This window comes from Mus pahari, chromosome 6 (assembly GCF_900095145.1).
Source record: "Mus pahari chromosome 6, PAHARI_EIJ_v1.1, whole genome shotgun sequence".
NCBI lineage: Eukaryota > Metazoa > Chordata > Mammalia > Rodentia > Muridae > Mus > Mus pahari.
Window position 1 is genome coordinate 65843278 of NC_034595.1, and position 26859 is coordinate 65870136.

At 50.3% G+C, this 26859-nt stretch overlaps 1 protein-coding gene across 2 annotated transcripts in view; it reads left to right on the forward strand.

The window, feature by feature from the left end:
* Trabd2b (TraB domain containing 2B) overlaps positions 1–26859 on the forward strand; it is a 199797-nt gene that overhangs the window by 167492 nt on the left and 5446 nt on the right. For both annotated transcript variants that reach the window (XM_021200424.2, XM_029539850.1), the window contains exons 3-6: positions 3286–3432; positions 9154–9328; positions 21957–22047; positions 24843–25124. In XM_021200424.2, coding sequence (XP_021056083.1) covers positions 3286–3432; positions 9154–9328; positions 21957–22047; positions 24843–25124 — 695 coding nt within the window. The remainder of the gene's footprint in view (positions 1–3285; positions 3433–9153; positions 9329–21956; positions 22048–24842; positions 25125–26859) is intronic.

A 26859-nucleotide genomic window follows, 5' to 3' on the forward strand; every position in this document is an offset into this window, starting at 1 on the left:
CTCCTAAAGTCCTGTTTGTAGTAAGCCAGACATCTGAATACCTCAGCTTCCTCTGCTTCTGTGGTGCCCATTTGTACATCCCTGCTGTGTCTCTCCTCGACAAAACAGAGGGAGGACCCCGTGAGTGGTGACTAAGAGGGCATGTTCCAAATGCTCACCTCTCCAGCCTTCCCATCTTGGGAAGGTATTTAATGCCTCTTTGCCGTGGGTTGTTTTTTGGTTTGGGTTTGGGTTTTGTTTTAATATTACATTGGAGCTTCTGTAAAGATTAAATGATGAATCCACTTAGAAAGTTCGAAATGCATTCTAAGTGCTCAATAAAGCCAGGGGTCTCTGTATGAATGTATGATAACTCCTTTGTGAGCAGGAAGTGGGGAGCACATAATTCAGGGTTGCCATCCTTCCTTCTGCAGTGTTTCCTGAGTATGTGACACTGGTGACATTGAGGCTCAGCAGGGAACACAAAGGCAAAGTGCTGAACGAATCCCATAGGATATGTACCTCCGAAGTGATCTGTGCACGGGGAGTCTGTGGCAGGTACCAGATCCCACCAGGTACAGTTAATGTCACAAACTAGCTGAGGCATGCAGAGAGCTCTCAAACTGTCAAATGGCCTAGCCTTGGCTTCCTGTCTAGTACTCCAACAGTAAACACCCCTGACTGCTTTACAATATTCCAGAGAAACTGGGTATGGCTGTGCCTGTAGACATCAGAAGGTCCTGCATCATCAGCCTTTTGATCCAAGACTGGGAGTCAGGATCCTTGGGGTCCACTCTGCCCAGCTCACTGTGTGGACTCATGCACACTCCATCCTACTGCCTGGAATGCTATCCCTTCTCTTATATTATGAGGGTACAAAACGAGATCAGGGGTCCTTAACCTGGCCTCCAGGGTCTCGGAAATCAATGCAGCATGAGAGCATTGAGTCCCACCCTGCCTCCTTTATATCAACCTTTTCATTTTTATCTGTTTCACATTCAAAACTCCAAATGAGATTCCTTTGGAAGACAACAACACCAATAATAACAACAATGAAAGAATTCTCCAGCAAAAAGCAGTTTGAAACCTCTGCACCAGTTGAGTTCTAAGGACCCTCTCTCTTCCAGCACCAAGCTAGGAAGATTTGGAGCGATTTCCTCGTAGGTTTTATTTAACAAACACATACTCAGCGCACACTTCATGCCAGGACTGTTCTTAACACCGTGCAGCCTGGAATATACTTAATCCCCTGGAATACCTCCCGGCTTCATGAAGGCTGCGCCATTGGCGATCTGACTTCATGAGTCAAGCAGGGGCCAGGGGAGACAATTACCCTCCAGCCAGATCTTCTGGCGCCCAGGTCGATGACCTCACCCCAGGTCAGGTGGTGCCTTGGCCCAGGCTGATCGCTGAAGCAGCAGAGCAGGTGTGTGCAGCAGCTGGGTGTGGCCACAGGAAGTCCCTCTGCCTTAGAGCCTCAGGGGAGGAGAGCGGATCAGCTGGACACGGACACTTTCACCCGAGGCATGCACCCTGTGGGAGGAAGTGCTTGTTGCCTTAGCAATGTCCACAGCAGAAAACGTCACTGCCTCCTGTAATTCATCCCCAGCCGCCATGCTGCCATCGACACTCTGCACCAGATGGCTGTGGATCTGATTTCAGTGGTGGCAGCCAAAGCCCAGGGGCCTGGAGAAGGCCCAGGCATAGGGCGAAGGGTCTGACCTCACCTCCAGCCCTCTCATTAAGGGGAGCAGTGGGAGTTGCTATAGCTCATGCTATCCAGTTCTCTTGCCACTAACAAACACAGAGGGGACCCAAGTATGGCCTTATTGCCTGTGTCACTGTGTTGGCCTGGCCCTGTATACCTATTTCAAAAGCTTTTTATTCAGATTATATGTCTTTGTGGGAATGTCTGCCAGAGCCTTCTAGATGTTTGTTGTCGGGGCTTCTAATGTGCCTTTGAACTATGAAAGAAACAGCAGGTCCCCAGGTTCTAAAGCGAAATGGAGATCACAGTACCCTCTTTTCCCCAGGCACAATGCTGAGAGTTGTAGATTCGAGAGCCAGAAAACAAAATGCATTTCCTGTGTTCAGGAAACTCAACCTGCTGTGAGGCTGGCAGTTAAACACAATGGAAAGCTAATATGCACACACTGGTGGAAGGAAGCATGGTGTATCAGTCATCTCTCACTGAGATTGTGCTGTATAACAATAGCATGCAGAGCTCAGGGTGCCAGGGCCAGTGGCTTCGAGGTTCCACCAATCTTGATGGTCTCACAGGTCTGGAAGTTGGCTATCTGTCCATTGGTCTGAGTGCCACTGGCTGTGTAAGTTTAGCTCTGAGTGTTTATCACCCTCCAGCAGGGTGGAGTCAAAGGCAAAGAGTATATGACGGGGAACAGCCTCAGCACACAGGTGCTTCTCAGGTTTTCTTACAATGCTTACAGCCATTGTCCTATTAGCTGAAGCAGGGTCAGCATGAGAATGCAATGCGTGGGATCCACAAAGCCCCTTGGCTGGTCAAAAGAGTCTGGGGTACCACGATCTTGGGATGCAGACTCCAGCTCAAGCCATATGGGTAAAGTGTCTTCCATGCCTTGGACCTCAATTTCCTCATCTAAAATTGAGGTTGTTGGCCAGGCCGTGTATGGTGGGCTGTGCCTATAAACCCAACACTTGGGTAGTAAAACAGGACTGCGAGTTCAAGGCAGCAGAGGCTACATGATAAGAATCTGTCTCGAATAAATTAAATAAAATGGGGAGGCTGAAGCAGCTAGTCTCCCAGGGCTTGTGTATAAGACACCAGTGTTCTGTGGGAGAGGTAACTTTCAAAGGCCGTAAGCTGCTTAGGAAGTGCCTGATTCCAGGGGGAAGGTGAGTTCTGTATAGTATTCCAAGTGACTCTGGCGCCTGGAAACAGCATCCCTGGAGCCAGTCGCCCAGAGAACAGAGATAGAGGGTGCATCTGCTGAATGCATGGGAGGATGGGCTCCTCCTAAGGCCTTCTGAGCCTTGATATAAAACTGGGGCTTTGTTTCCTTTTGGTTGCTGCTTGACCTCATTGGAGGGTGCTCTTGATTGTAAACTGGGTTTGCTTGACCTAGAACACTTCTAAGCAAATGAGAACAAAGGAGTGAAGAGGAAGACTCTGTCCGAACTCCAAACTCAGATGCTTTGCTGTGCATATCTGTGCATATGCCTTCTATTTCACACCTGTAGCCCCAACGTTCTGTGAGTGGAAGGCTGATCCCAGAGGCCAGCCAGTCCGTGAGCACAGCCCTGATGCGCTTCTCTCTCCTCGGCCAGGTGCTGTTTGCCCTGAACCAGACTCTGCTGCAGCATGAAAGTGTGCGGGCCGGGAGCCTGCAGGCACCCTACACCACAGAGGACCTCATCAAACACTACAACTGCGGGGACCTCAATGCAGTCATCTTCAACCATGACACATCCCAGGTGAGGCCCTCCTCTCCTCCTGCCCTGACGACCTCTGCACCACCAGCTGCAAAGACCTTGGGATAGGCCCACATGATCCCACCTGGCATTTATCAGATGCCTACTGAAGAGCGGGCATAGATCTGCTTCTCTCCAGCTATAATAAACAGGAGCTTCTGTTGTCTTCTTTAGAGGGGGAAAATGAGGCTCAGAGAAGGCAAGAGACTCACCTAAGGCTATACATCTTACTGTTAAAATATCAAGAACAGCAACTTGAACCAGAAGGCCCACAGAAGGGTTTATACCCAGTTACTATGAACTTGGCCTTGTATCTGTCTATCTCAGAACCTTCTGCCTTGATTCAAATCCTCAAGCTAAGATTACAGACAGGCTAGCAAGACCCCAAGTAGGGCCCCAAAGGATTGAATTTGGCTTGACCTTGCCCAGACTTTACTATGCCTCTTCATTGATCTCCAACCAATTCCAGGACACCCATTCAACATTCAAGGTCCCCTAAGATGTGCCTCTTGGTGGCCTTGTCACAGCCTACACCCCCACTCCCACCAGCACCCCAAGCCTGTGGAATTTGGAGCTTATTCTTCAATACCTCTGAGCCTTTACCCTGGATTTCCTCCAACTTGATCATGGATTAAAGTTACCTACTCTGAAAAACCTCCCCAGTCCCCTGGATGGAATCAGATATCTCTGAGGCACCAGAGTTTCTCCCAAGGTTTCCTCTGTTGTGTGTGGTATTTTGATGTTCATCCACTCAGAAAGCTTGGATTAGGCACAGAGGGCCTTGTCCCTTGTTTGGACCCTTGCAGTTCCCATTTTCTCAGGGTGAAGCAAGACAGCCTCTGCGGTAGCCTGTGTTCCTCCTGTTCTGTCCCTGCTCCTGACCCCATCTCCTTTATACACACCAGGAGCAAAGTCCACATGTCATCCCAAGAGCCCAGCTGTGTGCTTCTGCCTTCTCACTGACTCTCCCCTCGGCATAGATGCTTCTGCCAGGTGTCACCACAGAGCACTCTCCTCCATCCTCAGGGATCCCCAGCTCCATAAGACTAGCTCCAGCCACTCTGTCTGAACTGTAGCCTGAACCTCCCCTTCTCCCCCCGCCTAAAAAACCTCTTATTCCTTTATTATGCCCCACTTTCCTCCCATGGTCTGGAAGACCATCTGACACAACATACTTTCATTAGTGACTACTTGTCGACTGGCCCTTCCCCCTGGAACACAAACTCCATGAGGGCAGGATTTGGGTCTATCATTCATTCATCTATCCCCTCTGGCAAGAGCAGTTCCCAGCCTAAAGTAAGACTCTGTAAATATTTGTCAAACAAAATGAAATAGTTTGAAAATCTGTGGGCACAGTGCTCAAAGGTATATGGTGGGGAGCTAGAGAGGACAATTCTCACAAGGAGACTGGGAGACCCAGGAAGTCATTGTCTCATATAGAAGCCCTTGCTCTGGGGACAGAAGAGCTGCAGCTATAGCCCAAAGCCCATTTGTAGGGGACTGCAGCTGGGGCTGGGGCAATAAGTAACAATTGCTACAAAGTCAGAGGCCACAGAAGAACCTACATGGACCACAGACAAAAGAGGAATGTCCCAGCTATGAGCACAGTGTGCAAGCAAGCCAGAGACCCAAAGGAGAGGCAACAGGGAGAATTCTGGTTGGAGGCCAGCCAGGCTGGGGCCACAATGTTCTGTCTGTGCTTGCCACCCAAACCCAGACACAGGCTCCCTGAGGGCAGGGTTGAGCTGCTCATCCCTCGGTCCCCACTGCTCTGGAGACCACTTGGCGCCTGTTGTAAAGTGCTTGCCAGTGAGTGACTGGCATGCACATCACTGTAGGTACATCATGTACTTAGTGAAGCTTAGAGGATGGAAGAAGGAGCCCAGCCCTTACTGTGGAAGGCTCCAGGTCTGGGGACTCTAGTCTCGAGGTGGAGGAGGGAGGAGAAGAGGCCAACACTGTGAACTGATGGGACTCTTACCAGGGCCCCACTTCTGGTGAGCCTCACCCTAAATCCACTAAGAGCAAGGTTTGGGAGGTGATGCTCCATAGCAGAGAGGTCTTGGTGGCAAGTTGAGTAGTTGGCTGTGATGCAGCTGGCCTGAGGATGAAGGGGTGGACAGGACAAAGCCTATGGCTGATTCTAAGCTTGAGAAGAGAGGCACAGGGTGAGCTTGGGGGATGGTCAGCTCAGTTTTCCTTTGAGCCTGTGTCCAGAAATACTGCTGACCTCTGATGGCAGTAGCCATGACCCCAGTAATGCAAATGGTTCACCCAGATTTGAATCATAGTCCAGGCTGTATATGGAGTTCACAGAAAACCTGCCCCACTGTACAGAAAGCCAGGGTCATGGGGCTTGGACCCTACCCTTGCACATCATTCTACGTGAAGTTCTATCGGCAGTCAGAGACCTCAACAGTCTCAGTGCCCCTTACCCCCTAACTGTATACCTCCTCACTCCTCCATCCCCATCCTCAGCAATGAGTGCTCCCAGATGCTACAGCTCCAGGCCACTGGCATTGTTAGTGTTCATAATGGGAGGGCCACTCAGAAGACCTCCCTGCGAAATCTGTGGTCCCTACCACCTTGAGGGGCACAGTAGCCACAGATATGTTTTATTCAAACAGTAGACAGTAAAATATTATTACTTAGAGTCAAGATAATTGATAGGAGTGCAGCAATCTCCTTCAACCATAAACCTAGTCTGACCGAGATAAACCAGACCACATAATCACACTTCAAGGCCCCTCTGTGAACTCTCCTTCCCTCCCTGTCCTCTCCCACTGCATATCCCGTAGTTCTTACAAGAATGGCTGACTCCTCCATGGGCCTAGGAGTCTCATGGGAGACAGCAAAGGGTGCCGAGGTAGCCTCTAGCCTGACATAGGGCAGGACCTAGGGAGGCTCTCAGAGGGTATTTGCTGGGTAGATGGGTACAGGGAAGTGTGTAGTTGAGTATCATCAACAGACCTGGACACTTGGCTATCCCTAGCCACAGGTCAGGGGAGCCTACACTGAATCCCTCCCCCATGACTTCACTCCAGCCCTGCCTAGACCGTATCTTTGTCACCCCATCACACACCAATCTCTCTCGAGCTCTAGGGACATTCCATGATCTATTGGAAATGTTATCATATGCCCTCCACTTAAACTTGTCATGGGAGATTTAAGGCCCCAGACAAGTCTAATGACATCATTAATTTGCTTCTCCCCCAGCCCTGGCCCAAACCCAGGCCCCATCCTTGGCATGGGGCCAAAGCCCTCATCATGAGACTCTTAGAGAGTGCTAGACAGTGGCTGGGAAGCCCAGGGGAAGCTGACTATCCAGTCCTACTTCTTCATAGTTTTGAAGTTTCACTCTTTCTTGTTCTTATAAATAGCTTAAGTCTCCCTGGGGAACCCTTATGCAGATGTACCTTGTGGGCAGGAACCAGAGCAGGAAGGAGGGGTACCTGCTCATAGATCCCATGATCCACGGAAGAAAGAAGGGGATCAGGTCCTCTTCCTTAACTTCTGTCTGATAGTGCTAATGACCATCTGTCATCTCTGTAGGCCACCTGTCACTGGTAACCCATAACATCACATATGAAGGTGACAATGCAGAATGCCATTATACATATATTGTGTGTGTACATATATATGTATATGGTTATATACATAGTGCCTTGCATCTTTCAAAGCTGGTCTCATTGAATCCATGCAAAAGTCATGTATGTCCCCCTGTTACCAATGAAGAATGCAGGACTCAGAGAGACCACATGATCTAGAACACACCAGGCAATGAAAGGTACAACCCAAGCTGCGCTGGCTGTGTGACTGCAGGACCAGTGCTCATCAGTACTTCCTCAACTGCCACTCATCCTGCTCATCCATCCACCTGTTCACTGACTTAACAAATTCTACATATAGTAAAGCTTGGCCTCCTGTCCTCTCCCGGACCCCATAAATGGAGAGAAGCCTTTGAGAGGTGTGTTTCTGGAAATAGTCCTTCTAGTCGTAGCCTCTCTGTTCTCCACCCTGACTCAAAACTCTTTAGCATCTCCTGGAACTACATCAAGTCAAGTGTGACCTATTTCATCAGAGCTGCCAGTCATCCCTTCCAGCGTGGAGGAGGATAAGAACTCCATTCCCTCATTTGTCTATCTGCCAAGCGAGCAGTCTCCGGGTGCCAGCTCTGTACGGGCCTAGGCATGAGCAGGGCTGCTGTGCACATTGCACACATTGTGCGCTACTCACGCTGAGACAATCACATCACTTCCTTCTCCGTCCCAGAGCAGTGGGTCCGGCTCTTCTATTAGAGGATGCAGATGCTCTTTCTATCCATTCCTCCCACTGGTTCTTGGCCAGCAGAGCAGAGGCAGATGTCCTGCCCTCCTCACAAGCCCTCAGGGTTCAGGCTGTTGACTCCCCCATCTTTCTCAGAAAGGATGCTGACAATTCCTCTGTGGCTGTAAAAAACCATGTGCTTGGGTAAAAAAGCCATAAAAAAATTGGCTTTTCTGGGGGACTAAGATCTCTAGGAGGTTGATGTCTTTGGGTACAACCTCCCCTCATGTTTCAGTCAGGACAAGTATTTTGTGGTTTGTGCTTGGTTAGGTGACAATGAGGAATGTCTTATGAACAGGAGCTTGGAGGATGTTATGCATGAGGGATGGGGAGGAAAGACAGTGTGTTTTCATTCACTGCCTTACTCTCTCTAGCAGCCCCATGTACATGTTGAAGGAGATAGTGCTAGAATGGCTGGAGCTACCTTCCAGGCCAGAGAGATGAAACAGTAAGAACACAATAACCCAGAAGGGGCAGTGCAAGCTTACATTCACGTTTGACCCCTGAGAGGCATCTTCCTTGCAGCAGGCCCTGGGGACTTGAAATGACACAACTTTGTCCTTAAACTCAGGGATCCCTTTGTCTAGTTCAAGAGCACATCCACAGAGCTGTTGCCAGGCCTCAGGCTGTGTGGAAAGTGACACCGTAGAGAAGGAAAAGGACCCAGAACTGTAAAGATGGACAATCTCTAGGCAGCTTATCCCACAAGCAACAGTCTGGAAGGATATGTGATCCTGGGATAGTTTTCAAGAAGTTTCTGAAAGTTTGAAAACAGATGGGCAGACAGTGGGCTCAGACATGAGAAAGGCTGAAAGTTCGGCCCTGCTCATCTCTGTAGAGCAAAGCGCTGAATGTGACCATAGTAGTGACCCTCATCTCATTTAATCCCTCCCATCAGTCCTTCCTACAAATGAGAGTCAGGGCTCAGCAAAGTGGAGTGGCTTGTTCACTATACCCAGCATCAGAACTGAATCCAAAGCTCAAGACACCCTCACCCCAAGCCCTACGGCCTTGCTATAGCTGTCATTCTCACCCTCTTGCTGAACTGGGTTCCTTGTCCAGGTCGTGCTGGATTCAGGGCTGAAGGAAGGACATAAGGAACCCAGCATAGCCCCAACACTTTGGGTCCCAACCTCCAGAGAAATACCAGACAGACCTGGTTGTAGCTCCACTATACACTGACTGTGATTACACAGTCTCAAGCTCTTTCTCTCTCAGGCTTGCTCACATGTACAACTGTAGCAGTGCTCGTCTTTGAGGGTATGAGGGTTGATGATAAACAGGAAACAGAGAGCGTGTTCCAGGGCTTCAGAAAGGTAAGTCGCCAGTCCTACCTGGGGTTTATCTGACATGTGCCCTGCTCCATCAGGACCTAAAGGACCTGTCTTACCATTGCAGCTACCCAACTTCATCAACACCACCCTCCCACCTCATGAGCAGGTGACAGCCCAGGAAATTGACAGCTACTTCCGGCAGGAGCTTATCTACAAGAGGAATGAGCGTATGGGAAAGAGGGTCATGGCACTGCTGCAGGAAAACCAGGACAAGATCTGCTTCTTCGCCTTCGGAGCAGGTTTGGCTCTGACCTCTACTTGTCAAGGGAAAAGCTGAGGCCCAGAAGAGGGTATGAAAGCCACATAGTACCTAGTAGCAGAGCTAGGACCCTAGTGCTTCCCCAGCTTCTGACCACATGTTCTCTCATAGCATCTCCCTTGGCAAGGGAAGCACCCCTTGCCCAGTCCAGGTTAACTTTCACAGCCCCTTCAAGTACCAGGTGGATATATGTGAGACCCAAACAATCTTTCAGTGCCCATCCCAGCCTGGACCCACTCAACCTAGAACCAGGGCTAATAAGAAGGGTCTGTGGCCTCATGAGTGAGGAAGGGAGACAGCCCACAGTTGTAAATCCAACTCCAGCATGGCCATATGTCATGTCACCTTAGCTGATACTTTCTCAAGGGTTCAATTTTTCTCTTCTGTTAATGGGAAGGACAGCATTACGATTTGATGAAACTCAAGTATCCATGTTATAATGTAGTTGTAAGGATGAGTGACATTTAAATAACCTTCCATATGGTGGGGACCCAGAATGGCACCTGCAATCATCATTATCACCATCATCATCACCATTATAATGAACTTAAGCATCACCATGGCAACACAGGGCATGAGCTAAATGTTTCTGGGGGGTTTTCTTCTCCTGCAAAGGGATCAGAAGATGTCTACACAGGGTTGCTTGGGCCCTTATTCCTTCTCTGTTCCTCCTTACCCTTCCTGCTTTTCTCTGGCTGTCTACAATGGCTACATTGGGGCCAGGATTGTATGCAAGTTCTGAGTGAGTCAATTTTGGTTCCGTGATTTATAATAACCGTTTACTTCTTGCCACTTAAATGTGTGGAATCTGCCTGTGTTCTGTGAAAATTTAAAACTACCTTAGAGATAGATGGTTGTGATGCTGTGTACCCATAGTCCAAGCCCTCTGGACAGAGGCAGGCAGATCTCTGAGGCCAGCCTGGCCTGACAAATGAGATGGCAGCTTGGGGACATGCTCATCCATCCACTGCTCTGGCTCTCTTCCTATAGCCTTTACCCGCACCCTCCAGGCCAGGCAGTCAGTCCGGGCCCCTGTGAACATTTAGACTCTGTCAATGGAGCTATCCACAGTATATCTCTGTAGCTCCTCTGCCCCCCTTCAACGCCAAGGATGTTGAGGATCAGAGTTGAGAGTCTATTTATCCAAGCTGTTCTTCCCACTTGTGAATCTCCATCAAAGTGAGGCTCACAGGAGAATCTCAGACATGGATGCAGGCCCTTAGAAAATAGCTCATAAAGGCCATGGAAATTGCACAGAGAGAGCTCTGGCCCCTCAGTGGCTCTGGTATGGTCCACTGCGGCCTCCAGCAGGTCTTCTCCCCTCTTACACCCTCAGTTTACTCACTTAGACAGAAGGCTCTGGCTTTGACTTGAATTGTCTTGGATTACAAGCTGTCTAGAATTCTGGCACAGGTGTAAGGGGCAGGCGGGGTCTCCCAGGGGATCTAGGAGGGGCCTTCTGAAGAAACCCACAAGAACGGGACCTATACTAATACATGGAGATGGGAGTATCACTCTCCATCTTACAGAATATCTGCAGGATCCCTGGTGTGAGCTTTCTCCTATGGCTGAGGAAGCTGAGAGCCTAAAGATGCAGAACACTGACCTTCTCGTGATGTTCCAAGCCCACAGGGCACAGCAGTCCACTTAAGCTCTCTTTCGAATCAAAGCATCCTGGAAAACAAAAATGTTAGGGGTAGCAGCAGGAAGGGATCTCAAGGCCCTTACTTGGCAGCATTAAAAACTGGTAGCTATGTTTAGTCCCACATCCATCCACATTGCTTTTATATGGAAAACAGTCTGGCACAGTAAAAGAGATGAGGGGCAGGGTGCTGCCAAGTTCAAGGCAACTTCTGTGTCCTTCTTAAAGCCTCATTACCTAAGTGGGATGGCTGAATAGAAAGAGGGATTCGAAAAGGGTAATGGAGGAAGGACTAGAGGAAGGGGAGAGGGTTGATCTCCAGGCAGAAGAGGCTAACTCCTCAGCTAAAGCATGTATGAGCAGGTAGCTGACGACTTCCAACCAAGTCCACTCTTTCAGCTGAAGGTGAAGTTGAGAAGGAAGACAAAGGACCCTTGGTCTTAAGAGGGGAAAGCATTTGCCGTGAATACAAGAGAAGCTTGGGGTAGGAAGTTTGGGTAGAGTTAACGCTTGAGCCATTTGTGATTAATTGCTGTCAGGTGTCTAGAGTGTGATGCTCTAGAAAAGCACATCAGAGCCCAGAATAAAAGAGTCCTCCTGACCCGTCCATAATGTCTCCTGGGACCGAGATTCCAGCAGGTGCCTGTCATGCACTTGCTTCCCCTGCTGGCAGCGAAGGCCCATAACCCTGACAAGTTACAGGTTGTTAGGGTTTCTCTAGCTGCACCCAACAACTAGAATTTTAAGATGGGCACTGTACCCAACTGCCTCCTGTGTGTACCTGCACACTGCTTGCTCAGTGACCATCCCCCGAGCATGCGACGTATACCACGGCAGGGCCCACAGTCTCAAAGACACGGCGAAACAAATCATACAGAATTGAGTATATTCCGTTCATTTCCATTCAGTCACAGAGCATCTCGTGAGAGAGGGGGGAGGGGGCGCTTAGTCCTCAGCACTAGGAGGAAATGGCAATGTTAGCCTTCGTTTTAAGAAAAAAAAGATTTTCTCGGTCTGTTTATTTGTTCAGCCATCCAAGGATCTTGTAGCTTTTTTTTTTTTTTTTCAATAATAAAATGCATGATTCAGGAACTGAAGGAGCTGAATTGGAAGCATGAGTCACCAGCAGGTTATGGGGTGGGGAAACAGGTAATCTCTGGGGCCCATTCATTTCCAACTCTAGCAGTTGGAAGTTGTCCGTTTCTGTGTCCCTAGCATAATATAGTGTGAATAAAACTCCAACTTCTGGCACTTCACAGTCCTGGGACCTCGGTGTTCTATTGCTCTAATTGCCTGGTTGCTATATCCTGGCTCTCTAGTCTCGTAGCATTCCAGCATGGTTTGTTTCAATTGTTCTTGGAGACTTGGGAGCACTGTGGAGCCTTGCAGAACCTGGACATGCCTTCCAGGGCAGCCACCAACTGCCCCACAGGAAGCAAAGTCCAGACAGAAGGCAGGCAGAGTCAGAGACAAGAACCTATTGCTCTGAGTATTGGGACATCCAGGACACTCAGCCTTCAGGATGCTGAATGGCATTCAGAACCACACTTACAGGCCTGAGGCAGGAAGACATTAGTGGTAAAGATTTAAACTTCATGGAAAGGAGATGTGTCATTAGCACACCTTAGCGAAAGGCAGTTGTGTTGGCTGAGATAGAGCTCAAAGATAAAGCATTTGCCTCGCATTAATCCAGCACCACCAAGAATGAATGAATGAATGAATGAATGAGATGCCCTTAAGTATGCAAAGCAGAAGTACCAGCCACTTCTATGTTATCCCAAGAACATTTGAGTCAGAACCTAAGTCTCTACCCCATGGTAGGAATCAGGGGCTCTGGCAACACTGCATCTACCTTTTGGAAGGTGAGACTACAGTAACAAATAAAAGGCGTGAGAACTCACTAGAAAAAGAGTCCTACCCAATGAGGCAGGAGGCAGAGGTTTAATGCTAAGCAGGGTTTCTTGGGGGAAGGGTTGCAAATGGTGAGAAAAAAATTCTGTGAGAAAAGTAAGCCACAGCAAGAGTTAGCTCAGGCCATGGGGACGAGAAAGGGAAACAGAGCTGGGTGACACGGAAACAGCTGGCCTTCGGAGGTATTCCTGTAGGAGTCCTTTCCACTCCCTCTGCACAAGGGACCCACAAGAGGTAAGGCATTGGGTTCCTTCCTTCATCCCACATCCCATGCTTGTTGGCAGAGGTTGACTCGGAGAGGGGTTCCTAGAGAAGGTGGAAGCTGGTTAAAGTATCCTTTGTGCATGTCCGGAGGACCTCTGGTTTTTCTCATCATCCATAATCATCATGACAGGACCCATCCTGTCCTGCATTTCACCTGCTTTCTCTACTCGCCACCTTTGGGACTCACAGATGGTCCAAGGACAGGCCTCCAGTCTGGGATAGAGGCTGCACTCCCAAGTAGTTTCTTCCCCTCACACACAACACCCATGGTTGTCCTGCTTCCCAACACAAACATGAGGCTACACCTTCCAGAAGTGCTTCAGGATTTCCAACAGTGCTAAAAACAGCACTGTCACCCCACACCACACATGCATCTAGAGCTGCCATCTTTGCAATGCCTACTCATCCTCGGCCAGAGCCATTCCCACTCAACTCAGAGCACCCTAGCAGGCAGAGCAATACTCCCTTCTGGCTTGTGCCCAGTGAGCCTTCCCTCGAACAGGAAGTCAATAGGAACTGTAGGCCATGTCCCCCAGGTTGTCTCCAGGGCTGAGCTGTCACTAGAAGATCTGAGAATCCCAGCTATGGGCTCAGCTGGATAGTGCCAGGAAAGGAAGGGAGTAAAGTGATCGACTAGAGTGTGACCTTTGAAACTAGGCTGTAGGACACCCCAGATTTCCCCTGAGAAGTAGCTCTCGATGGTCAGCACCTTCATTTCCCATGGTATCAGAGTCCCCTCTGTAAGTGGCCTGAAAGCCCGTGAGTAGCACATGAGTGACTCAGTGCCAGACACAGCTTAAACAGCCTGTCACTGGCAGTATAACCTTGTATGGCCACTACTACTCCCAGGCCCCTGGTTCCTCGGAGTCTACAATGCTCCAAGAATTTCACACCAGATGAGGAGCTAGAAGAACTCTGTAGCACTGCATGGAAATCTCAAGAACTAAGGTTGGTGTTAAGTAACAGTGACGCTCAAGGCAGCATCTTCGAGTTTTATTGCTGTGAAGGGACACCATGACCATGGCAACTCTTATAAAGGAAAACATTGAGTTGGAGGGTGGCTTATAGTTTCAGAGATTTAGACCATTATCATCATGGGGGTAAACATGGGTGAAAACAGGCAGACGTGCTGGAGAGGCAGCTGAGAGGTCTACATCTTGAACCACAGACAGTAGGAGGAGACTGTGTCACTGGATGTAGCTTGAGTATAGGAGACCTCAAAGCCCTCCCCCACCCCCAGTGACAAACTTCCTCCAACAAGGCCATACCCCCTAATAGTGATACTCTCTATGGGTCAAGCATTCAAATACATGAGTCTGTGGGGGGTCATAGCTATTCAAACCACCACAAACAGGATGAGCCCTAAATACGTCTCTAGCCAACAGGAGGGCCTCACCTCAGGAAAAGCCTGGGGTTACAAAGAGTGATTGTCCCAGTCACAGCTGGGACCCAAAATCATGAAGGATATTACAGATCCCACCCTAGACTAGCCTGGACAGACCTAGCAGTCATTGCCAGTGTCTGTGGTCATCTGGCACCAGAGGGAGGAGGGCCATCTCTATCTCTGATTCTTCTTGGCCTCCCACAGCCTAGCATGCATTAGATACCTGCAAAGGTTTTGAGATAATGTGGTCACCAAGTCCTCAAGACCAGCTAGCCAAAGCCTCTGTGGCTTCTACCTCACTCTGAGTGACCTTGAGTCACCCTCAAATGACAGGTGCCAGCGGAGACATGGCCTCCCGACCTCGGAGCAGAACGTTAACTTTGAAAGCATCTGCTTCAAATGACCTAAAAGCTTCAAGCTTAAAGTTATAGAACCAAGTGGATGCCTTGATGAGGGAAAGGACACTTTCTAAGAGGAAATTCACACCGAGTGACATCCTGAGGAGGATGTCCACTTAAAAGCTGTCAGATGGTAACAGAGACCCCAGGGCTGCTCCAAACAGGAGCATGGTCAGGGCAGCTGCCTCCACAAGTGCCTTGCTATGGACACACCTGAGCCATGGCTAGACACAGACCCGGCTCTGCCTTTTATACCTGTGTGACATGGGCAAGTTGGACTATTGAGCAGCTGAAAGAGAAACTTAATCCAAACACAACAGGCACATTCTGCCTGCAGGCAGTTTGTCACCCAGGGTGTTTGTGTTCACCTTTGCCACAGTGATGGCAGAGCAGAGTCAGTCTTTCATCCATCCCTGTTTCATTTTTTATTCCTGGCATCCCAGAAGCTTCCACATAGGAGCACAGAGCAAAGGCTACAAAAAGGAAAGGGGCTGTGGCTCTATCCTTGCATCACCAACTCCCAAGGATGCCCTTGTTTCCCTTGCCACACCTCAGGAAGTAGAGTGCTTCTCCAGCGCTGTCAGACAATTGCTAGGGAGAATGCTGTCTGGTCCCTTCTAGAGTCTGCCCTCTTCCCATCCTGCAGCAGTCAGAATTCCACAGCTTGTCCCTCCTACCCCAGTGCTTACAGTACCCTCCCCCTCCTCTTTTTCTTTATATTCAACTGCAGGACCAGTCACCATTGGCATCTTCTCTTCCCTCTGTGGCACTCCCTGGTGCTGTGCCTTCACAGCTACCCTCTCCATCCTCACTACCACCTCATTCCCTGATCCCTGTGTCCCTTCATCACTGTCCTGTGTGTACCTATCTCTCCCTTGGGTAGACACCACAGTGTGTCTCAGAACCTGGCATGAGGCTGACTACTCAGGCCATGTCAAGTCTGTCCCCAGTGAACTGAGAAGGCGTAGCCTTTTGCTGTGTGACTGCAGAGCAGGAGAGGAAGCCCAGGTCAGCCAGGTCCCCTCCACACAGCTCTAGATAGACTAGAAGCCCTGGTGCCCCTCATTATCCACCCCTCCTGTCACACTTCCTAGGGAAAACAAACATGGCTCTGGTTTGATATCCGGCCGGAGGCCCTGGCAGTGAGATTCGCATTTGAAAGTTTCCCTTGCATTAATTTCAGACGGAACATAAATACGGACTTGGGATGCCTCTTCCAGGAGGAGAAAACTGGAAACCCGCATGCTCACTGGAGAGAAAACATGTGTGCTGGCCGAAGGCACCCGCATTACTCTGGAGCCTGTGCGGGGGAAACATCTGGTTCTCTCCTCCTCCGCCACCCAGCCCCCACGGCAGTCTTGAAATTGCCCAGTTAATTGGCGCATTGTTCATGCTGAGCACTTGACACACTTTCTCTCCAATCTGCTGAACCTTGGAAGGTACACACGTTTCTGACCATTCCCTGCCCCCAACCATGATCTTGGCATCTCTGCAACTGCCAAGTACTTCAGAGTGGGAGTGATGGAGCTTGCCATGAACTGGATCAGTTCTGGGGATGAGCCCCAAAAAGCCTTACCTCGTACCAGCTGTGTGTCCTTGGGCAAGTCCTATTCCCCTTGCTGAGCCTCAGTTTCCTCATCTATAAAGTGGGAGCACTTTCAGTGGTTCCTTGAGGATGAAATTGAACAGTGTGGTCTGGAGGCCTCTAAAGGTATTAAGGTCACCACCAGGTGAAACCATACGGGGGGGGGGGGGAGGACCCAGGAAGCCAAGTGGTACAATTGCATATGGGGAAGCTGAGACCCAAAGAGGGAAAGGAAACTACCCAAGGCCACAGGGTTCATGCTGTGCCCTACCTACTCATGCTAGAGGGTCAGGTGGGGCCGGCAGACTGTGCTCTCTGTCCTCCATGCCTTGTGTACTGGCACAGTCCATCATACACCCAGAAGAAAGGAACCTCTTCTCAGCTCTGAAACATCCTACCATCCCTTTCCTGTTTGTATGTAGATGTCTGTAAGTGGTCCCTGGTTTGTCCAGCCTCGCCCCATGGTGTTGAAGCTCTGTACTCCCCAAGCCTGAATGTTCCTGATAGCCATCTAATGCTGCCCATCCTGGGAACATCTCCCCACTGCATCCTTGCTGCCAACTCTGGTCCTCTCTCTCTCTCTTTCCTGGCTTCTTCCTCTTCCATTCTCTATGTGGGTTTCATCCCATCTCTGTCCTATCATATTCTTCTCCCTCCCCCCTTCCCATCTGGCTATCTTTCCTCTTCCTTCTTCTCCCCCTGAAGTTGTTACCACATCTCTTACAGCTGGTCTCTGGCCCCTCTTCTCTGTCCTTCTCTTTTGCTTCCCAGGTCCTAAAGTTCTCTCCTCCCCACTTCCATTCCCCCCCCACCCCTGTGATAGACAGTCCCTATGCTTTTCTTCCTACTTTCCTCTTTGTGTCTCCTTAGCTCCCTGTGCCCCGCCCTCTCTTTCCTCTTCTGTTGTCCTCTCTGGACTCAGCAATCGAGAAATGGAACGTGTCTTCCTGCAGAGAGCTGGCCAGAGAACAGCTGGAAGCTAATGCTGGAGGGAGATGCTGAGTGGTGGCCAGGAGCCCCAGGGAGGCTGGGCAAGCCAAGCAGGCTGAGCCCCAACATTGTGGGGCCCCTTTGGAAACCTTCCACCACCTTGCCTGCAGGTTCCAGCATGGGGGTGGTGCAGAATTTCCAACTTTGGAGACAAGCCTAAGTCCTGTCTGCCAACCCCTGGGGACAACATATGCTGGACCCTGACTCTGGCCTGTATAGGGGCCAAGCTCCTAGGATTGGTGGGATCTTGAGGAGAGTCACCAAGGGCCAGGGCTGGGCTATAAGAATGGGGGAAACTTGGGTCTCCTGGGGACAAGATGAGATCATGGAAAGGATGTGGAGTAAAAGGCTGTGTCACTCATTCATTCAGCAAACATTTGTGGAGCCATGGTGGTGCGCCAGATTTGGGCTTAACTCTGGGGACAAAGATGAATCAGGCACGGCCCCGCCCTCAGAAAACTTATATTCCCACCTCCACCCCCATCAGGTGGCTCTTTGAGAGCACTCACAGAGTTACTCAGCTCAGGGCTGTGGGCAGGGCAGGTTAGCTGTGGTTGGAAAGGGCTGAAGAGTACTGCAGTGTGGCTGCAGGTGGTGGTGGATGGATGGTCCAGTGGATTTGAGAGGAGACACCCAGGGTCTCTGTTGACTGGGGAGGATGAAGGCCAGTGAAGCATGAGCAGCAATGTCCAGTAGGGGCACGGTGATAGCATAGAGGAGGGTAAGCAGGGTTAGTGAGCTCCATGTGAGGGTTAGGTGGAGATGTCCATGGGCCACCGAGGTAGTCATCACTACTGTGAGCAGCAGAAGTGTGAGCAGAACGAAGAGGAAAGAGACCAAGGGCAGGTTTCACAGCTCCTGTTTGGACTGGGAAGAAGAAAGCCCACCAAGGGTGTCACCAGATGATTTAGGACATGGTCATGAGGGCACAGGCCAGAAGGAGGCTTGGGCACTAAGAAGCTCCAACTGTGGATCTCATGAGACCAAGCATCAGAAAGGGTAAATGTCAGGAACACTGGCTGGGATTCAGGATTACATCACTGAGTTCTGGGCACAGATACTATAGAAGGGTCCTTCCTAGGGGTGACAAGGAGCATTGGAGAAGTACCATTCTCCCAGGAGGAAGGATGAGAGGGAGAGAGGAGAGTGTGGCTCAGAGGAGAAGATGGTAGAAATTTGAGCTAGACCTGCTCGCTTTCTCCAGGTATCCCCTGACTAAGGAAAGCAATCCAATTCAGAAACCTTCAGGTTGAGGGAATGCCAGGGCTCTTAAGCAGACATGGGAGACACCCAGAGCTCACAACAAAGCAGCATCCCTTGAGGGCTGCACCACAGAAACCGCATAGAGCTATGCCCACCCTGGGCCCTCCGACAACCCACGGAATAGCCTCAGACAGTCAGTGGGTGTCACCTGCTTCTCCTGGACATCACACAATTTGGAGTTTTCACTGATAGCTCTTGATGACTTCTGGGCAGATGTGGGGACCACAGTTGGACCATTGGAACTTATCATTAAACCAGTTCTCTACGGACAAAGAGGGGGACTTTCCTCATTGTCCAGAGCAGGGGCCATGAGCACCTGGGAGAGTCCTTCCTCCTGGGCTTTGAAGAGAGCACCCACTGCTCTCTTCCAGCTCAACAGAGCCAAGTGGAGGTGATAACTCCTATCTCTCCAGGGACAGCATCCTGGCCAAGGACTTTTACTCCCCCTGCCTCTCTAGGCCAAAGAGCTACAGGCTCATTTGACATTTGTGGGGAAAGACACCAGTGACAGGAAAGCTAGGATCATAGGCTGTCTTTGTTGGTTTCCATTTCTGTAGTAAAGCACTGTGACCAAAAGCAACTTAGGGGAAGAAAGGGTTTATCTTACATTTCCAGGTAACAGTCATTGCCTAGGAAGGGTAGGGCAGGAACTGGAGACAGGAACTGGAATAGAGACCATGGAGGAATGCTGCTTTCTGGCTTACTTGGCTTGATTTCTTGTCCAACCCACAGCCTCCTGCCCAAGGTTGATACCTCACACAGTGGGCTGGGCCCTCCTGCATTAATCATCAATAATAAAATTTTTTAAAGCCCCACAATCATGCCCACAGACCATACCTCCTTTGAGATTTTCTCTTCCCAGGTGACTCTGGCCTGTGTGGGGTTGACAGGAACTAACCAACACATGGGCTGAGGGGGAGACTCTGGGCTTGTTGTCGGCATGGCAGGTCAAAGTCAGAATCTCGGGGAACCTGTGCTTCACAGTTCACACCTGCGCTTTTGTCTCTCCTGCATAGAGATCTCTGCCTGCCTCATTACTCCTCCAGTTGCACACACTGCCCTTCACCTGGACCCCTCATCCCACCCCACTCCCATCCTCACCTAGTAGCACTGCCTCCTCCAGAAAGTCTTCCCTGTTACCACACTAATGTAGATGTCTCACACGCCTGCACAACTTCCTGCATGTCCTATGCACTGGAGATAGCGCCCTGATCCTAAGGGCCAGAGTCTGAGGCAGAGGGGCTGGACTGGGACTCGGGCTGTCAATCACCATTCAGCATGGGCTATGCAATAGTCAGTGTTCACTAAACCAATGACATTAGTGTATGAGAAGAGGGAGGGAGTCAGGAGTAAAGAAAAAAGAGTAAATGAGGGGAGAGGAGAGGGAAAGGGGAGGGAAGAAAAGCAAAAGAAGGGGGAAGGGAAAGGGAAGGAGGGAGGAAGAGAGGGGAAACATCTTTTCAGGAGACCGTGATTAAAACAAAACTTTCTCCATGTACCATGGGCTAGGGAAGCCTATGTTCGTCCTGCATTTCAATCCCTCCCTCTGACAGAGAAAACTGAGACTCTGGAAGGTAGCCTACGCACCCAAGGGTTCAGAGGAAGTATAGCACAGGCTGGGGTAGCACTCTGGGCATCCGCCCCTGTGTGGTGATATTTCCAGTAATGTCCAGGTAGAACCACAGGAGCTCTGACTGGCCAGCTAGGGAGATATGGCTGTGTGTCAAACTAGAGGACCAAAGGGCTGAGGGTGGTCCCTTTGCTCCAACCACTGTGCAGGGCATGTTCCGCAGACTCCCTCTGACTCAAGAGCTTGTCTGTTCCTGCCAGCTTGTCACTGTGTCCTCTGCCTCCCCGGGCTGTCAGTGTGCTGACCTTCCTGCTTCTCACCTGTCACCACTCAGCACAGGCCATCAGAGGCAGGGGACAGTGGATAAATCCCTGCTTCAGTGCCCAGGATCTGAGCTAAATGTGAGCAGGAAACTGTTGTTACCTGTGGGGCCACGAGGCAAAGTGCTCATACAACAAAGGTAGGGAGACTGAGGCCAAGAGGGAGGGAGAGGACAGGGCCTAACCCAGACAGTTCCTACGTCCACAGTCACTTGGCCTCCACAGGACTCTCCTAATCAGAGCCTAAAATGTACAGGCATTTGTCTGTACCCTGGTAAGGGGAGGCCACCTCCCTTCTTCTGGGCCCTGGGCTGAATTATCCACCTATGTATGTATGGTATCTCATACAAAACAGATACACCATGTATGCTTGCTGAGAGAATGAGAGCATGAATAGTACCTGAGAGGTGAGATGGAAATCTCTCTCTCTCTCTCTCTCTCTCTCTCTCTCTCTCTCTCTCTCTCTCTCTCACACACACACACACACACACACACACACACACACATCCTTCTGGAGGCCATCTCAGAAGGCATCTCCTCTAGGTCACTGTCAATATCTGCTGGGTCCTACATTCAGGGAGGTTTTATGGCTTCTCTAGTACCTAGACCTCCATGGGTAGATGGTGAAGAAATGGGTCTAGATGCTTAGATCCACCCAGCACATGCTAAGCATGTGTAAGACCCTGGCCATGTGTAAGGCTGTGGCAAGGTGGCCTCTGCCCCCTGTTGGGCTCTCTGGGAACTGAGGAAAGGAGGCATGAGTTGCTGGAAGGATTTACAAGGAAGAGCCATAGATCTGCTGGAGCTGGGGCTTTCTTGGTGCTAAGCCTTTCATGACCGTTGTAGGTTCCCCACTCCAAGTGAGCAGGCACTAGGGTTAGCTTACTAGCATTAGGCACAGTCATGAAATAGGTAGCATTTGGGAGCCATTACTGTACACTAGCCCCTGTTCTCTGGAGTCCTCACAGGCTAGAGCAGTTAGTTATAATCACTCCCACTTTACAGGTGAGGAAACTGGAGCATGCAGAGGTGCAGCCTGTGAGTATCAGAGCTGGGATGTGGATACAGGCAGAGTGAACTAGGTGTACATCTGACTTGGATTTGAAGAAACCTTATTGCTAAAGTGCAGGCATTCTATGTCTCAATACCCATCCTGAAGAACATTGGGGGACCTCCACTGGTATAATTCATTGGCCCAGACAGAAACCCCAGGGGTGACCATCTATCTTCTGGATGACAACCTGGCATATGGCTGAGACCACACTGCATCTTATGTTCTAGGTCACTTTCTGGGGAACAACACTGTCATCGATGTCCTAAGACAGGCAGGGCTGGAGGTGGACCACACACCTGCTGGGCAAGCCATCCACGGGTAAGCATCAGGGTACATGTTGGCATTTTAGAGCAGGCTCGCGTACTGCTGCCTGACTGCAAGCTATGTTCGCTGCCCATGACGACCTGCTCGGGCCTAAGGGTAGAGCTGTGAAACAGACTGCTATGAGGTAAGGTCTCATGAGAACAAACTGAACCAGGCCTTGGAGCGCCAGACAGAGGGAGGCTGTGGTGCAGTGGGAACAGGAGCAGAATGTGGAATAACAAATCTTGACGTTCAGATGCAAATAAATTGGACAGTGGCGTAGGTGACTTCAGTTATTCCTTAGACAGTCAATGGACAGACAGGCCCTGAATGAAGGTGGGCCCATGGGAAAAAGAGGCTACAGTTTGGTTTCTTCCCTGAGTCCATCCCCACTGCATGCTGCCCCTCTGTTCATGGTCCTTTGCTTCCAGCCTGAACCTGCTCCATTGCTTCCTCGGGCTGAACCCCTTCCTGCCAGGACACCCCCACTCTGCCTACAGAGCCACTCTTCTAACCTCTTTCTGTGTGGGTTCCTATTCTACCTCACCCTACCAGTCCCCACTCTGGACTTTTCCCAAGGATGGAGATCAGCTCTGCCTAGCTGAGCATCTACAGCACCAGCATCAGCTAATAACCAGGCTCGAGATCTCAGATCCCCTGAAACTCTCAGGTCAGTGTCAGGCACCTCAAACTCAGAGATTCATGCTCCAGTCTTTATGTAGGAACCTTCTCACCAGCCCACAAGAGTGGCCCCATTGTGATTTCAACCCCTATCCTTATGGTTACAGGACCCAAAGTCTGAAGGAAGCTTTCTTTAATCCCAGCCAAGCAGACAAGTGATATTGGCTGCTGACTCTGCATAGGGCTTTGGGTGCTTCTAACTCACAGTCAGAGCCTGGCAAGGCAGGAACTATGAATATTCCTGATGTTGTTGGGACATCTGAGCCTAACTTGAATTCACCTGCAGGGCATATTTGTATGACAGTCCCCAGAGCACAGGCCGCTCCATACCATACCACCTAGTTCTATGTGATTTCTATGGGAACTTATGAACCCTAGTGGCGGGATGACATCTGAGCCTCCTGTGAGCTCTGCTGTTTTGGAGGGGGCTAGGGCAGGGGTAGGGAATGGAGGTAGCCTTGGGTCAAGGCACTCCTCTAGTCCTCTCCTATTCTCTCACTTCACCTTCTGCCCACACCCCAGAGGACATTCTGCTTGAAGCTCATTGTGTGTGGCCAGGCAAGGCGGGGGAGGTGGGCAGGCTTCTATTCATCTTGGAGCTCAGGCATTAGAGGAGGAGATCCCCTTCTCTGCCCCCATGGCCTCGCTGGAGGTTCCGTTCAGAGGATTCTCAGCCTCCGTCTCCTGTACAGGGAATGAAGGAACTGGCAGAGCAGAGGGGGTGGAAATACTGTGGAGGCAGCAACAATAAAAGCCATCCTTGGCCACAGGTGCTTCCTGTAGCTATCTTTTTGTCTGACTGTTTTGAATTATCTCCTCAACAGCTGCAGCATCTCCAATAGCTTAGACCCTGGGAGTCTGGAGTTGCCATGGGGGTTGGGAGAGGATGAGCTGAGCCATGTCCTTTTTCTCTTGAAAGAGAGTGAAGCCCCTCACCCACTCATGGCTGCAGTGTGTGGAGGGGAGGGCAGACCGCTTTCAGTCCCGGGTACCACCTCCCTTTCCCTCACAAGATGTTTGCTTGGACACAATTCCTAAAACCACTCCCAACCCTCCAGGGCCAGATGTCCCCAAGGAATTCCTTTTGGGCCACAGAAAGCAAAGAATAAAAGGAAGAATGTCTGCAGGATGAGAGGCATACCCTACTTAGAGCACGAATTCCACAAACATGACTAAGTGACCCTTGAGGGCTTGCATAGTCAGGTTCTTTTGCTGGGTGGCTCACGTCAGAGAAGTTTGGTAGGCACCAGACACTGGGCTGGGTCCTCAGCTCATTCACACTCATGCCATTCTGATGAAACAGGCAACAGTATTCCTCTATCCCCTTTCTTCCCCAGAGCACTGCTCATACATATTCATACAACCCATGAGTTGTTACATGGGTTGTAGACTGTCTCTATCAGCCTTCGGGTTGAGCTTAGTGACTTAGCCCTGTTTCCACCTCCATTCAAAAGATGATCAATATACATCCAGTGAACAGACAGCTGGATGAATTGATAACAGGCGCAGCCTGAATAGCATTAACTATTCAATGTCCTGGGCTGCCTACTACTGCCAGACACTATTCTAAACCCCTCATCTGTGTTCACCTATAACCTCACAGTGTCCCCTGGAGGTACAAACCATCACATCCCCACTTTACAGAACAGGAAACTGAGGCACAGCAAAGTTAGATAAGTCTCCTAGAATCCCTCTGTCAGAAACATTGCTGAGTGAAACCGTGATCAAGTTCAAATATGATCATAGACCTCATTTTACACCCATCTCTCTGCTCTTGCACCTAATCTCTGCTATGTGTTGGTGTTCTCCTCCTCAGCAGTGTGGCCAACTGATAGTCTGTGCGTTTTAGTCTGTCTTCACTTTACGTATGAGCTGTAGGCAGGGGCTAGGGCATCTGTTTACGTCACTGCTGATAGTTTCAGAAGAAAATGCTAGCTGTGGGGAATCTATGGACTAAAAGATGAAAAAAAAAAAAAGAATAAGTGTTCTGTCTCTATAGCAGACAGTGGTTCCCCTGGGTCCCTCCAGCCTGTTTCAGCAGAGAAACTCCGGAGTCCCCTGGCCTTGAAGACATCCCCTCTGCATTCCCTTGTATGCATGGCACACTCACATTCTGTTCCCCTTTGCAGTCCTGCTGCTGCTGCTGCTGGGAGCCCAGCTCCCCCTCCTGAGATCACCTCTCCTGCCAGCCCAGCTCCAGCAACCCCAGCGGCAGTGGCAGTCCCAGAAGCGACCTCAGCGACTCCCACCACCCCTCCCGAGGAGGAAGACCCAGTCCTGTCTCCCCACCTCCTGCTCCCCGACAGCCTAAGCCAGCTAGAGGAGTTCGGAAGGCAGAAGTGGCGGAAGAGACTTAACAAGCACCAGCGGCCAAGGCAGTTCAATGACCTCTGGGTCCGAATCGAGGACAGGTGAGCAGGGAGGGGACAGCTTGTCTAGGAGCTCATTGTCAGCCTTTCCTAGGGCTTAGTGCACTGCCACAGGCCCTGCTCTGAGCAAGGAGGGACAGAGGTGTCAGAGTGGACACTTAGAGGCAGGCTTTCCCCTGACTCCTGAGGATCTCCATGGGCAATTTAGGGGTGTATAGAACATGTTCCCATCTCTCTTTGAGGCTTTATTATCAGCATAAGAGCAGGTAGAATTCTCTGCAGTTTAAAAGTGGCCTGAGCCTGTGATGCTGGCTCAAGAAGATAACAAGTTCAAGACCAGCCTGGGCAATGAGTGAGAGTCTATCTCAACATTAAAAGTAGAAAAAAAGTCTGAGGATGAAACATCATGATGCAGTACCAGCCTGGTATGTACAAGGCCCTGGCCTCAACCCCCAGACTGCTGGTAATTAATCAGTTAATCTATTAAAATCAAAATAAAGAAGTGGGCGCTTCCTCTGGTGCCACTAGCAAAAGTCTGCCATGCCAGGCCTGCGCCTGACTCATGTGCCCCGTGGACTGGTGAAGCAGGAGCAATCATGGCAGGCTGGGTATCTCGGAAGATGTCAGACCCCTATGCTGGGAAAGTGTGAGCAGTGTCACTATAGCAGGGAGATTCTAGTGGGGGAGAGGGGCCACCCCGTGAGAGGAAAGAGTACCAGGCCATGCATGCTGTGGCTCAGACGTGTGAGCCCTGCTTAAGCAGGCAGGTACAGAACACATCCTGAGGTGCTACCCCCCCCTTTCCACATGCACCTCCTGTCAACACCGCCTCCTGCCTCGGGCTGACACCAAGGATCCCATTGCTCCAAGATTGTCTATCTTCCCCTCTCCCACTCAGTTTCTCTCCAGAGCAATTTCCCTAAGTCAGCAGTGTGCAGAAATCTCTACACATAGTGAATACTGTCACTAGGGAATGTCTGAGGAAGGGACCAGGGTCCTCCTCACTGCACTAGGGAGTCCTGGATCTGATGCTTAGACAGTGGAACCTCAGAACCCAGAGCCCCTGTCTGGATCTTAGTTGTGCATTTATGAACATGATCAATGTCCGGAACCAATGGTACTCTCCCAGGCCACCCAGGGAACCAGAGACTGGCTGATATCTTCTACTTCCTGGCTCTTCTATAGCCAGGTAGCTGAGCTAGTGACCAAAGATTGATGTAGTTCATGTCCTGTCACAAAGGACCTATCATGCACTATCATAAAAAGACTGACAATGAGTAGGCATCAAAGGCCCTGAGCATTTAGGTGTTGGTGCCAGTGCCTCCCTGGGCCACTGGAGAATGTACTTCTGCAGAGACCTCACCAACCCTACCTCCCACAGCAGGGGCATTGCTAAGTGGCTGAGACACACTAAAATCAGGCGCCCAGTATGAGCTACCCAGCCTAACTGGGTACTGGAGCCTAGAGTTTTAGACAGCTGCGTCCTTCAGTTGTGGGAAAGTTTGCAGGCTACCAGCAGTCCAATAGAAGCTCCAAAGAGTCTGATTAGTCAAAGCCCTGGTCAGTAGAGGAATCTAACTCATGGAGTAACAGGGGGCTAGGCTGTCAGCTCCAGCAAAGAGTCCCCTGCCTCTAACTGTATCTGAAAGCAAAATGTAGACAAATGGCATTGGGCAGTTTCCTTTTCACAACATGAGATCTGGAAAACAGACCCTGGCTTCAGGGAAAGAAAGCAGCTTTTCTTTGGCAGTGGGGAGCCTCCTCCACCCCAACAGGT